The sequence below is a fragment of the Serinus canaria genome, chromosome 1, assembly GCF_022539315.1.
Source record: "Serinus canaria isolate serCan28SL12 chromosome 1, serCan2020, whole genome shotgun sequence".
NCBI classification, from domain to species: Eukaryota; Metazoa; Chordata; class Aves; order Passeriformes; family Fringillidae; genus Serinus; species Serinus canaria.
Window position 1 is genome coordinate 54102510 of NC_066313.1, and position 14630 is coordinate 54117139.

General features: G+C 38.5%; 1 protein-coding gene across 1 annotated transcript in view; it reads right to left on the bottom strand.

The window, feature by feature from the left end:
• GPALPP1 (GPALPP motifs containing 1) overlaps window positions 1-14630 on the bottom strand; it is a 16748-nt gene continuing 2118 nt past the window's right edge. Inside the window, exons 2-8 of the mRNA XM_009102963.4 lie at window positions 11013-11157; window positions 9905-10000; window positions 5957-6065; window positions 3320-3454; window positions 2929-3093; window positions 2409-2507; window positions 1-331 (exon numbers count right to left, since the gene is read on the bottom strand). Of these exons, the coding sequence (XP_009101211.2) occupies window positions 113-331; window positions 2409-2507; window positions 2929-3093; window positions 3320-3454; window positions 5957-6065; window positions 9905-10000; window positions 11013-11157 (968 nt within the window). The 3' untranslated portion in view covers window positions 1-112. The remainder of the gene's footprint in view (window positions 332-2408; window positions 2508-2928; window positions 3094-3319; window positions 3455-5956; window positions 6066-9904; window positions 10001-11012; window positions 11158-14630) is intronic.

A 14630-nucleotide genomic window follows, 5' to 3' on the forward strand; every position in this document is an offset into this window, starting at 1 on the left:
AATAGTTAAACATCAGGATATTTATTTTGTATACAAATATTTACAGAAAAATACTTACAAAAATTAAGTATTCAAATTTTAATGGACTTCAAAAAAGCTTAATGCTTTCATCTTATAAAAACATGTTGCCTTTACTGTGCTCAAATTTACTATTCAGATCTCTGGATTTTCTTATAAGAGCTTTCTTTTGTGCTTCATCAAAGCGATTGACTTTGAGATCCTGCTCTCGGTCAAATGGCCTCCTTTCCTGAGGTTTGCTCTTTTCTTCGGATGCTTTGCTCTTCAGCTTTTTCTGGTGGATGTCCATGAGAGACTCTGACCTCTTTGACTCCTGGAAAAAATGGGGAGGAAGAGGAAGCAAAGTATTAAAGAATAACATACAGAAAATACAAATGGAAAGACTAAAGTCAGGAAGGCTTAAAATTCCAGAAAAAGAAGACAGCTTAGTAGCTGGATATAGAATGATAAATTTAGCACACACGGAGTAGAAAGTGTGAGCAATCTTGGCTAGGCTAAAATACTAATAATTCACTGATGTAGATGCCCATAATGTTGTAGGTAGCCATGATGTTGTTGAATCTTCACAGAAAATGCAGATAAATTATAAACATAATGTAAAAGAAATATAAAAGTTGCTCTGACATTATTGGCAGAATGAAGATACCATGTTAGCTCAAAGTACAGGCCTAGTTTCCTATACACATCCCCAAAGCACCTGGATTTGGTCACTTTTAGGGGCAGGAACAAGCTAGACACCCTTTCAATCTTTCATGCAGTACAATGGGTTTTTAAATGTGTGCTCCTAATTTTGAATCATCTGTTGAAAGCCCACAGGATAAAGTCACAGGTTTGAGCTGGAGCATGTGTTTTGCCAACTCAGTGGCTTTAGCTGGATTTCTTAAGAGAGCATGATCCAACTCGAACACAATATAAAACTTCTGCTGATTTCACACAGGAGCAGGATTAGCACTCCCAAGACCATAAGGCCCCTCAACTATTCAGGTACAGTGCATTTGTGTATCTAAACCAAATCTCTCATCAAAAAGTGCAGAAGTTGAGCAGCTCTGTTTTCTCATGATTTTCCTTCACTTCCTGTGCAAACACTTACTACAACACAAATGCAAATAATAGCTTATGTAGGAGTTAAGAAAGGATTCTCATGGAAAATAGACGATATTTTTCATGATGTAACTGTACCAGCTTGACAAATTGCACCAGAGAATGTATGTTGTATCAGCACTGAAAGAAGAAACCACATTAAGAATGAAATCTGCTCTAGTAAATGTTAAATGTTAGCGGGGAAAGAATAGAGGAAAAAACTTTAAAAGAAAAATAGCCACAACAACCACCTGAAAATCAGAAAACAGATGATTTAACAAAAAAGAAAAAACAAACAACAAAACAACCCAAGAAACAATGTTCTTAAACTTTGAGACAACTCCATGAATCTTAGAATCAGCAAAGGCCTCTGTATATTTTATTCCACCAATGGCAGAGAGCAAAACCCATAGTTTCACATGAAAATTATTCTACTATATTCATAGTGATAGGAGAAACAGATACTAAAGAAGAACCTTAATACAGAATGCTAATAGCTCTGGAATTGTAAGTCTCTAAGTCAGGAGAAACATATGAGTTAATGAATTACAAATATATTAATTATCAGATAAACATGTAAAATAAGCCAAAGATGTGATTTCCAAGTTAATTGTCCTCTCAAGAGACAAGACTGCCTTCCATAAGAGTTCAGGTCATACATCAGGGAAGAACTGGAAGTAAGAGCTGTAAGGCAGGCAGTGATCCACACACTTTGAGGCACAGAGCTGACAGACAGAAAAGTGAGAGGGAATATGACATGGAGTTCAGATTTCTAATAATCAACATCTGTCTGTGAACATTATCTGCTCCTGTAGAGATGGAGAAAAACGACCTGTGGTGAAGTTCCTGTAATGAGTAGTTAGTGTAATTAATGACAGAGGGTAATTAATGCAGTGACCTGTTTAGCCCATCAACCCTTTTTTAGGATAGTGCATATGTTGGCCTAAAAGTTAAACTTGCATTGTTGTTTTATTCTTGGGATGTCAGTAATTGGGTGAAGCAAGCTAATATTTGAACTAAGGTCCCAGCAACCATGGCTGACATGAGCATGATTGAAGGAAATTACCATCTAAAACTGAGGCAATATACACAAACCCAAATTCTGTCACTTTGCAGAAGACCCAATCCTGCTCTTGTTGATCTTAATGCCAAGCAAAAGCATTAAGATCAACATTTTAATGTCTTAAAACAGCAGTAGGTTTGGGCACTAAAAGTGAAAACTGTAGTGGCATCACCATGGAAACCAGAAGCACTAGAAGAGAAGTGAAGAACTAAAGGAAATAGAGGAAGTATTTTATGATTACACTTACATTGTATGAAGTCACCTGCTCAATAAGCCTCTTGTCCCTCCCAGATAATACCATTTCTTCATTATCCTTATTGCTTGACTTTTTTGCCTCTTCTCTTTCCTGATGAGTAGAAGAAAATCACATGCTATAGTAATCAGAATGTCTGAAGTAAAAAGCAAGCAAATCTATACCTACCCTCCAGATTTAATTAAAGTAAAGGCCATGATAGAGGCTATCAGATATTTTCTACTCAGCTTGATGGAAGAAGAAACTGGACATGCTAATTGGAAAGTCAATGAACTGATACAGAGTATCTGACAACAGACAAAAGGGAGCAGAAATAAATGCATATCAATGTTATTTAATGTTGTTACTTTATTGCCTTTATCTTTAAGCCTGAATTAGTAAATTTTAACAACAAAGAAAAATCTGGGAAAGAAAATTTCACTGACCAACCCACAGTATCTTTACTTTGTTTTCACAGAACAACAGTAACACCTACCGCCTGCAAGTGTATATGAATGAATAAATAAATGTTCACCTTGGCTTTTCTCTCTCTGTCAGCTGGAGTATCTGTCCAAATAGATCTATCACCTGATTTGTCATCAGCTCGTCTCTTGAATGTTCTTGGGCCAAATCCAAAGCTTTTCAACTCAGGTGGAAGCTCTGTCATCCACGATTCCCTGGTAACTTGTTTGGGTTCATCCTTTGCAAAAGAAGTAGGGGGGGAGGGAAGAGTGAAAAAAGCATAATCAAAAATTACTGTCTGAATCTCTTGGCTTCCAGCAGAAATCATAGACTTTTCTTCTTTAACACCTGCACACACGTAGCATCACAAGTAGAACTGCAACCAGGTTTACACAGAAATAGGCAAAGAGAAAGACAAATGCACTCCAGCAACTAAATACTATAAATAAAGAAATCCAACTCACGCTGTCTGCTGAAGTAAGCTTTTCTTTCATTCTCTGAGCTCTGCGTTCAAACTCTTTAGCCACATCAGACTCCACTGGTCCTTTTGCAGGCATTGGGCCTATTAAATTGTCTTCGTCCTCGCTACTATCTGTCAGCTTCCAAAAATAAAATATTTCTTTCAAACACAGTGCTAAGAGCATCAAGGAACACTTCAGCTTTATAGAATTAGAATGACTTTGTCTAGAAGAGCATATAAATCTAATGCAATGCATTTCCCAGACAATAAAAACCGGGATTAGAACTCCAGAGTAGACCTGTTCTAGCACTTGAACACGGATACTCTGTCTCCATTTTGCCAAAAGCAGCACCTCTTGTCTGAGGCAAGACTGCTGGTAAAGGCAGTGGCGGCACACAAAGCCCTGCTACTTTACATTGCTCTGCACACAGCCACGCGGCCTCTGTGGCTGTGGGTGAGCTTGGAACACACAAGCATACAACTTCCATATTTTGGGCTTTACCATCACCAGCAACTTTTGGGTGCATTTCCCTAATAAGGATCACAATTTCACGCTGCAAGAACTGTCTTGAGCTCAGATGCTGTAAGGATGTCAGAAAGAATGAAGTGCAAGGTAGGGTACTGGTGGCACACATGGTAGTATGCTCCTGCAAGTACAGCATCTCCAACTAATCCTTTGGCCCTGTCATTCACTTCTTCAATCCCTCATGGATCCCTTCAGGAAGAATTTCTTCATTGCAAGGGTGAAGCATTGGAACAGGCTGCCAAGGAAGTGGTGGAGTAACCATTCCTGGAAGTGTTCAGAAAATGACTGGATGTGGCCCTTAGTGCCACGGTCTATTTGACAAGGTGGTGATGGGTCAAAGGTTGGACTCAACGATCCTGGAGGTCTTTTCCAACTTAATGATTCCATGATTCTGACATTGCATTATTCTATGGAATGTTTTGGAGAAGGGCTAAAAAACAAAATTTGTTAGGGACTAGATGTCAATAAAAATCTTCCTACTTGCCAGGGGCTGTACAGAAAGGTCACTAGTGCCTCCCTCCAAGTTCAAACAGTACAGATGTGGATGGAAGCAAAACTAGACAGAAAATTGTGATGCCACAGTGCCCTGAGAACAAAGCTAAGGTGCCCAATATCTACAAAAGTGCAAGGATTTTGCTACAGTCTGACTGTGTGTGATAAAGCAATGGGAGTAGGATGACAAGGCTGTGTAGCCAAGAAGCACAAAACATCACTTGAGAATACACAAGGTGGTGAGTCATTAGATTCACTAAAGCAAAGTGAAGAGTCAGCATGCCTCTAAAGATGTACTTGAATACAAAATAATTAAATACATTTTTTTAAAAGCCAACAAGAAATTACTCATATTAAAAAATAAGAAAAAGAGTATTATTAGGAAGAGGTAACAAAAAGATAACTATTAGGGAGAGAAAAAAGGTAAGTTCTGTAATACCTGTAAAAAAGCTGATGCTAGAAAATGTATTTATGAGAAGAGAGACTTTTTTGTTTGCAAAATATAAAAGCAGACAGCAGACATCTCTGCCTCAAGAGATTTGTCAGTATGATAAATTGCTTAATCATTATTTGGAGTTATAAGACGATGAGTACCTCAGAAATGTCAGATAATCTTTCTGCACGATGAATTACAACACCACTCACTGTAGGAGGCTGGAGAATTATACGCTTTGCAACTGCTAACCAAAAAAGTAAAGTCTCAGAGCAGTCTTTGCATCCTTCCTTCCTAGCGTGTCTAGCATCTCCCATAGTATCTGGGAGTTAAATGTAAAAATGTAAGTGTTTCTAAAATAAACAGAATAACCATTAATTCTCCCAAGGAATAAATATTCAGTTTAACACGGCATGAGAGAGATTCACTTGCCTAAGCATTGGTATCCAGCACCATTTTTGGTGTCTTAGGGTCTCCTGCCTGACTCAAGAAGAGTACGACCTTCTCTAAAAGTGCTGCTCCCTACCTGCCAGGCCCTCCCATAGGCAATTTGGATCCCTAAGAATGGTACTGGAAGCCCATGTTCAGGGAGTTCAACCTTCCCCATAGCTGTGTTTTATCACACTTCCTGTTCCTCATTGCTCTTTAGTAGCACATGCATTATTTTGCAACCAGAACTTCCACCTAGTTTTTACCTAACATGACCAGAAAAGTCAAAAGAGCGTGAACCTAAAAAGCACATCAGTGTCACTGTCCTGCACCTCACTCCCAGTTACAGGTATTGTCCTGCAATTGCTAAGAACAATTTAGTGACACTGTAATGCCATTCTTGATTGTATTCTTTTGGATAAACTTATTTAAAGGTTGTAGCCACTAGTAAACATCTTTAAGGAGGTGAAGATGTGTTTTCTGCCTGTACTTTAGGATGCCAAGATTGCTTGTGTTCAGTGAGTGCACCATCTATTTAACAACAAAAGCACAACAAACCAGGCCAGTCTTTTTTGTTTCTTTTTTTTTTAAAGGCTTATTTATGCTCAAGTATTTGACTCCAGCAAAAATATGCCAGATACTTTATGGTCCAAAATTAAACTGTCATCCTGAGAAGTGGCTGGTAGTCTCTTTCAGGCTGCAGCTTGTTTAACCATTTCAGATAGCCTGTGCTAAAACAAAGGGCTTCTCTTTGCACAAACCTGGGGACGGGATTCTGATGGAACAGACGGTCCTATGAAACATCTGCTACTTCTGGTGTCCTCTGAAGCTTTCCTAAAGCCAGGTGGTAATGCAGGACCTATAATGGGCCTTGACAGCAGAGGGAAAAAAAAAATCTTGTTTTGTCAGTTGAGGGGGAAAAATAGATCAGTATAAAAATAAAAGTTAAACATCAATGAGAAGTATGACTTTCCGTCCTCCCCACACCAAGTGTGCCCCTGCGCACACATACTGTAAAAATAACTGAATAAGAGTGCTTCCATTTCCCAGGAGGACCTGTGCAGACAGATTTGATGCAAAAAAAAAAAAGACACAACCAGGAAAGTTGCAGCATGTAGTCAAGGAAATCCACTTTTTTCTTTCCTAGCTTCCTTCACCACATTCAAGAGCAATGAAAGGTGATAAGACAAATATACACTCCTCCTTCACAATCAACAAACCAAATTTTGTTCTTCCTGTCTTGCACCTCAGTTTCTTTGTCCTTTAATAAGCAGAAACAGTGAACTGCTCTGATTTTATTCTACCTTGGAATGGGAAAGAGAAGTAAAGTTTTGTAGTCCAGGTAACTTCACTGATTTGTTTTTAAGCAACAGCTCTGCAAGAAATGGTAATCAGCTGTCTCCACAAACACAGAAAGGTGAGAATCTCTTTTGAGTGGTGACAAGACTACTACAAACTGAGCTCAAAGAAATTGTGCTTGCTGTATTGAAAGTCTTTTGAATGTCCGTTCCTCTTAATAATCCACCATAACAGTCTTTAAAGCTAATGACAACTAATTAAAAACTTAAACAACTGTCACCTGAAGAGATATCTAGTTGATAGTATTCTCACAATATAAGAGTAGACTTTGTTTATTATGACCTTCAGATGTGAGCTTTAGGTTATTAAATGTAACAGCTCCTGAATTGAATTTGCTAATTATGGCCTTTACTCAATCTCACTTAATCTAATCAGGACAGCCCTGATGTAGTGATATTGTTGCCAGCGTGTAAAGAGGGGAAATAAAAGACACAAAGTCTCCCTGAAGAACCAACCACAGATATGCCCACATGAGCAATAATTATGAGCTCAGGCCACGACAAGGCCACTGGTGAGGTTCTAAACCTAGGCAAGAAATCTAGGATAATTTTGAAGTTCCATCTCCACCTAGCTGCTACAGTTTTATCTTCCTTCTTTCCTGACTACTTTCTTGTTAAGACCATGTTTTAAATTTCTAATGTAATTTAAAGAGTTTAAACTTCTACAGATATAGCAAAAAGAATCTTTTATTTTAGTATACAAGTACCTTTAATCTGCATGGAGAGACAGAGAAATCAAACTATAAAAAAAAGCTCTCTACTGAAATATATATGTATGAACATCTCTTCTGTGGGCTGTATCTCTGCAGCCTGTGAAAAAGAACCAATCCCAAATGCTCTGTCTTGATTCTGTCACAGCTCAAAGGCCCTTTAGGGAACAGAAAAGTAGTTTTCATATTCTTCCTTCCCATCCTTTCCATTCTTTATGCTTTTTCTTTCTCACTACATGAATATCTCTTCAGTCTTTCCTCAGCAATACAGAGGTGACATGATCCTTGTCAGTTTCCTGGATGTCCAAAGGGTCTCTGAAGAGGTGAATTGAATCTAAATACTAGCAATATTTTAATTCTGATAATACATTGACTCTAATAATATTTTAACTACTAATAAATAACTGGTAAACACATTTTACTGCTGTAGGTAACTTCAGTACCTGTTACCATGTCAAAAATACCCCCCAAACTTATGGACTAAGCGTTAATTTAAGGACTATTGCATTTCATACATGGCAAAGACTGTTCTCGGACTTGGAAGTCCTTGCTAATGCACATTTCGAGATGGCTGTTTCAGCATTCTTCTGATGTATAACATAAAAATTTTTAAGATCATCTTTATTCTTTACCTTGATGTGTGAACACTTCAGAAATATTTATGAGTGCTGCACTTCTACCTAACACTGATAAACAGCAATATAATCTTCAAAGTTGAAGGAAATCTTTTCATATATATCTATATTTTATGCTGGAATGATTCAAACCATTTCCAACAAGCTGCAGGTTGCCACACGAGCTGCCCCAATCATGAACATGTTGCTTTGACAAGTCTGGAAAAGATGTAAGAGAATAAAAGCTTTCCTAAAAGAACGAGTATGTCACACAGAACTGATAAACAGCCTGTCCATACACTGAAACAAACGACCTGCATTTGTTTCAATTATTCATGGCTCAGTTGGCAGCTGGCAATCTGCTCAAGGCTAAGGGCAATGCAGCAGGCAGACAGCAGCATTGTGTCTGTGCCCTGCACAGCTCACACGCCTCCCAGACTCCCAGGTGTGCGGGGGTGGAAAAAAGACAAGGCTCTTCCCACACATCTCACTCTTCCCACCTATTCAGGGAATCAGGCTGGGTGCAAAACAGCTCTCCTCAATCTGCTTTCTCAGTGTGTGCTAGGAGCAACTGTATGGCAAGGTAGGAAAAAACAATACAGTGAGTGCCAAGTGCCTTCTACTGCTTTAATCTATCACAGACACAGAGCAGACTCTTGCCTCAATGTCACAGAATATTCTGAGGTGGAAGGGAACCACAAGGACCATCAAGTCCAACCCCTGAGTGAATGGCCCCTTCCTCTTCCATTTTACCATGAGTATTCATGTCAAAAATCAAGAAAGTAAGAAGGCTACCTCTGCTGATATTAGAAGTTAAAAGCATTTAGTTTTTTAATAGAGAATACATTATTTTTAATGACCTGGTAAATTTTATAATTAAAATCCTATTTTGTGCATTCACAACACAAGAAAAAGGAAAAAAAATAGTTGTTTTTGGGACCATCAAAGCACCAAATGATCCCACTGAACATGATACCCACAACTACAAAAGAGTTTTTTGATTCCAGCAAAGTGAAGCCAAATGCACACGAGAAAGATACTTCCAAATAACCTTAGTTACACAAATTCTTGCTTAGTTACATAAATTTTATGCTGCCAAGTATCATAAAAATTTATGCAAACTAAAAAAAAAAAAAAAAAAAAAAAAGCATTAACTTTGAAATGTCTTTTGAGATGGTATACTACACACATAGCTCAACAGTAAATTGAGTCACTTTCCTGGAACTGAAAACTCATACCTGACAGGCAAGTATTATTTTATCTACCAACTCCTATTGCTCTGAGGAACATAAAAGTGATCAAGGACTTCTGTACTTCTCATCAGGAAGTATCCCCTTAGAAGCACCAATTCCACTATGGACTATAATTTCAAATTATAGAAGGAAGTGCCCAGATTGATGTGAAGACTAAAAGGCTGTGAGACACTGTTTGAATTCTATATAGAAAATCTATATAATATTTTGGGGGGCAGAGTATTTTATAACTGTAAGCAATCAAATGGAAAGCTTCCTGATAGAGACCATAAAGAATGTTTATTTGTGTAGACCTGACAGCCTCTTTTCTAGAAACCTACAGTGTTCAGAGTAGTTTTGTACCTGGAGACATGTGAACAATAATCCTTGAAGCATTAGCAAAGGACATGGTATTGTACCACACATGTACCACTGCCTCAGTCCCTCACAGACCTGAATGAACACTACAGAATTACAGGTCCTGGTACCTATAATTTGTTTTTTCTCCACTGATCTGAGACCTATCAAAAGAAATGGAGGAAATTTGACATCCGAAATACATCTCAGAAAATTTGCATTATTTCTTTTACTCTCCTTCCAACCTGGCCTAGAGGGCTGGTACTCTGTTTCAAAGGAATGCTGTTCTTGTTCTCAGAACATGGAGGAAGCATTACCTCTAATCATCTCAATCTCAAGTGCACAACTGAAATGTTCTGTAATAGTGACACAAAACATTTAATCTAAAATAATTGTGTTTTGAGGAAAAGAATCCGAATATAATTCCATTTTAATTACCTCTCTGGAGAGTCATCCTGTTTTTTAAATCCAGGAGGAAGAGCTGGCCCAAAAAAGCCATCATCATCATCATCTTCATGAATTCTTTTTGGCTTTCTGCAAATACAAATTTCACTTAATAATTACCTTGACAAGCATAGCAATTATCTACATTTTTAAAAGGAAAAAAAAACCCACATAAAATTATTTCATAGGGTCTTCTGTACTAAATACCCTGCTGTTACCATGGAAACAGTGCAAAAGGATCCAAAATGATTTGAAGCAATTAAAAATTGCGAGTATAAGACTCACTTTAAAAATGCTCTGACATTTAAAAAAGAAAAAAAAATTAAAAACAACATTAAGAATGCTTTTGCTGTAGAAAGAAGTTTAGTCTAATGTTGAAATACCATTTTCTAGTCACAAAGTAATTTAAAATTCAGTACTTTCTCCATTTTTATATGCTGTCTGCATTCTGAGTAGTATTTTTGCTGTTCAATTCTAATTAGCTGAAAAACTATTGACCAAGAAAACAAGAAAAAAATTGAATAATAATTACTCTAGCACTCATTAAGATGGCATAATGGCCTTCAAGTCTCTTATACAAGGCTTAGAGCAAACACACACAAATTCTTAACACAGCAATTGTGAGTAATCAACCCAACAAATGAGAGCATCTGCAGACTCCTGTTACTTGCTAAACAATTCAGGTTTTTTTCACTAGAGTTGATTTAACTGAATGCATAAATTCATGTCCATAAAGACGTCTTATGGCCTCTCAAAGAGAGTCAGTATACCAAAACCGGGGCAAAAACTCAAGTACCAAATATTTAGGCACGTGGTAAGTGGTGTCTGTCCTTAGAATAAACATGCAAATTTGCAGAACTAAAATAAAACATATAAATAGAGAGATCTGACTGCCCCACATAATTTAATTCCACTGTAGAGTGTCAAACAGGTCAGCTAAACATTCTTGGCCATGAAGAACATGCAGAACATGTAATCAAAAGTTTTACACAGGTACAGAGTTTACCTTTTTTTATACAACATTGTCCCTTTTTCATGAGTTAGACATATAACATTTGAAATACAATTTGTAAATATACAAATAACCCAAAAACATGCTCACTTCAGTGCTGGATCTCCTTCTGCCTCCTCTTCAGAATCTCTGTTTGTGTCTCTGGGTAGAGGAAGAGATTCAGAGTCATCATCACTGTCAGGAGTTTCTGAGCTACAGTTGCTTTTGTAGTCTGGAGGCAGTGCTGGTCCTGCAACTGAAGATCCAGAGTTATTTGGGATCATAAAATCACAGAATGGTTTGGATTGGAAAGGACCTTAAAGATTATTTAGTTCCAATCCCCTTCTAAATAGACCAGGTTAAATAAGGATACCTACCAAATGTTTCAAATAAATCTGATCTACTATGGCATTTCCAAAACACATATTTACTTGGAATTAAGCAAATTTAATCACTGCTCTCTCCAGCATTTAGAGAAGATATGTAAACAAATTTCTAGAAGCCACTTCTTTCAGCACCTTATTTCTGTCAACAACCTACCCTGAACTTTTCTGACTTAGGATATTGCTAATCCATTACTACATGAACATCTCTGGAACAGAAGTAGAAAGCCCTGTTTTGTGTAATAATTAATGTACAGTGGATGTGGCATAAACCAGTATATTTAAAAGAAACAATTTAATGAAGCATTTGAAGCTTACTAGTGAAGAAACACATCATCTGTACATACACAGCATGGGAGACCATAAATTATTAAAGGGGACTATTCGTGACCATAAAGTATTAAATTAATTGCCAGCCTGCTTTGGGAATGGTTAAATGATTAAGGTTATTCCCAGTTCAGCTAAATGTGAACAGCACAGACAGATTTAAGTACTCTGCTGAAAAAGGGATGATTTAGGCACTCAGAAAATGAATTCAAAGAATAGTTGCTGTCAGAAAGCCAGGTCAGTGGATGGAGCTCTCATGCTCCAGCAAAACCTTCAAGCTCTGGGGTAATATCGCAGCAAAATTAAAATTCAGACACTAAGACTGCTAACGGGTCTGGGCTGCTTCTGGCACTGTGCCCACAAACAGACACTGATCTTTATAGATTTATTTGGCTATAGCACCATGTGCAGTGGGTCCAGAAGCAGCATAGTCACTGACCCTCACAGCAAATGCCCTCCAAACAAGACCTCTAACACAGACACGCTCACAGGCTCGATCAACAAGGGGTCAGCTCCAGCAAGCAAAAACCAGCAATGGTTCCCAGGTAAAAGGCCTTCCCAATCCAGGGCAAGGCACCCATTTACACAAACACAGTACAAACAGCCCGTGTTGCCATGTAATGGAGATTTGATTCTACTGATGATTTAACATCCTGAGACACAGACACCATTCCTGCTCTTAATATCTCAAGCACTGAGTACAAGACCTGCAGGACAGAGAGGTGCTTTGGTGAGGAAAAGATATTGTTCCCTTTATGAATAGTCAAGGGTCAGATGAAAAGATAAATGGTACCAGGAAATTAGATCTTCAGTTGAAGAACTACAACTTTTTGATAGTACAAAATACAACCTAATGCATATTATGGCTCCATTGTCAGCTGACAAAGGCTAGGCAGAAATCAAGTCCTTGGAGTGAGCTTCACAAAGCTTTTAATCATGTTTTGCACAAGACTAGTTACAAAGCACCCAGGCAGATCTACCACTTCTTTGTTTCCTGTTCTAATGGAAAAGACTTTAACTGGGACATACAAATCCATTTCAGCACTAGAAAGGATAAAAAAACCTAACAAACCACTTCTCCCACCCTGAAAAAACCCAAACACAACACCCTAGCCTATAAAGGTAAAATAAGTTCAAGAGGAAACAGATTAATGATAATCAGGAATAAAAACTGCTATCAAGAAGTTTCCTCTTGTGGTACGAAAAGCACCACTAGAATAAAAACACTTAAAAACCAGACAAAACCTGCACAACTGCTTTCTCCAGTCACCTGGTGCCCTGACATCATGCAAGCAGACTTCATTTGCTCTAAATGCAAAAGAAAAGACTTGGAGTGGAAGGAACAAACACAGATACAATTTGATGAGTCTGATACTAGAGAGGAAGGGAGAAATTAGGAGTCGTTTTGTGAGCTGCTCAGAACTAGTAAAACCAAAACTGTTTAAGGAAGGAGACTGGTCCCACTGGCATGCTGTTCAACACCAGGGCTAACACACATACTTTTATCCCAATTCCTCTTCATTATGTTGGCAAAACTGTTTGCATGGGCTATGCAATAAGCTGGATCAGGGAACTTAAAAGGCATAAAAATAACACTGCAAAACACAGGTCTCCCCTGAAAGAACTGTTTGTTAGTTGAACTGCAGCCTAAGCAGGACAACCAGAAATTAAACAGAGACTGAGACTGACTAATGAAGGGAAAAACACATTTAAAGCCTGAGGAAGAAAAAGTCATTGGACATGGTGAAAAAAAATGGAGGGGAAAGAGATTTGGGATTAAAAATTAATATGATCATGGTACTGACTGAGACTAACAATCAGCAGAGGCAAATATACAGCTATGGATCAGGATGGTTTGGGGAGCCACAAGAAAGAGCAGAAAGGTAGGAATGGAATTTGCTAACTGTAAATTCTGGGAGGAAAGAAAGAAAAGGGTGAGGAGGGAGGCCAAGATCTAATCAGAAGTCCATGAAATTCCCCTAAAGCCACAGAAAAGTGGAAAAAGACAGATGAAAGCAGGAACAGAGGAGAGCTCAAAGAGTCAGGAAAGTAAACCTAATGAGGTGAGGAGGATAAATGGATGTAGCAATGGCAGAGCAACAGAAAAATGACAAAGTAACCAGAGCTTGTAACAATTCAGAACTGAACAATGGGACAAAAATGTATAAGAAAATGATGGGGATAGTGAGGAGAGAAACAGAACCAAGTGAGATTGAACTGAATGTTTCACAGTACTAGAAGTGACCATTCTATTAATGAGGTGGCTCTTGTGACTATCTGCCTGAAAATTAAGTCAATTCAATTCAGAAACCAAATTAAAAACTACTTTTTGTTTTGTTAGGGTTATTTCTGCTGTATTTGGGGATTCTAAGCAAGCTACCACACCATCAGAGATGTACTGGGAAGCTCTCAAGGACAGACAAGGCCTTTCAGCTCCAGCACAGTGGTAGATCAACTCAGACATATCAACACATCCATATGTGGCCTAAATGCTGAAACAGACAAAACTCCCTTCTGTGTCTCTGGTTATTTTTAGCCATTCCCTAGCACTTCTTTCCTGCTGGTACAAGGACAGCCCAGAGGCAGGGACAATGGGCCAAAGGAAGTACAATTCTTCCAGCAGGAACACAGTTAGTCCAGCTTCAAAGCACCATCATGAAGTGAAGAATGAGGAAATAAGTGCATCCCATGGGCTGGACAAGCTGAAGAAGGTAAAGGATTTAGTAGGGATGAGCTTTTGGGTCTGTCCAGCTACCATTTGCTTCCATCCTGCTCCCAGTTAAGCGTCACAGACGTATTATTAGCAACCTGACACCACAGGCAATGTGGTTTGTCCTGTGGTAAGAATGCCAGTGGGTATTGTGGGACAAAGTGTCTGGATGCTTGTATCCAGAGGGGTGGTGGGAGTGGGGCTCAAGGGGACTGAGATATTTGCTACTGACTGTGGTGCACATCAGCCTGCACAAGGGTATAAAATGCTGCTGGACACTGGGCCAACTAGTCTCCCAAGGCTGCAGAG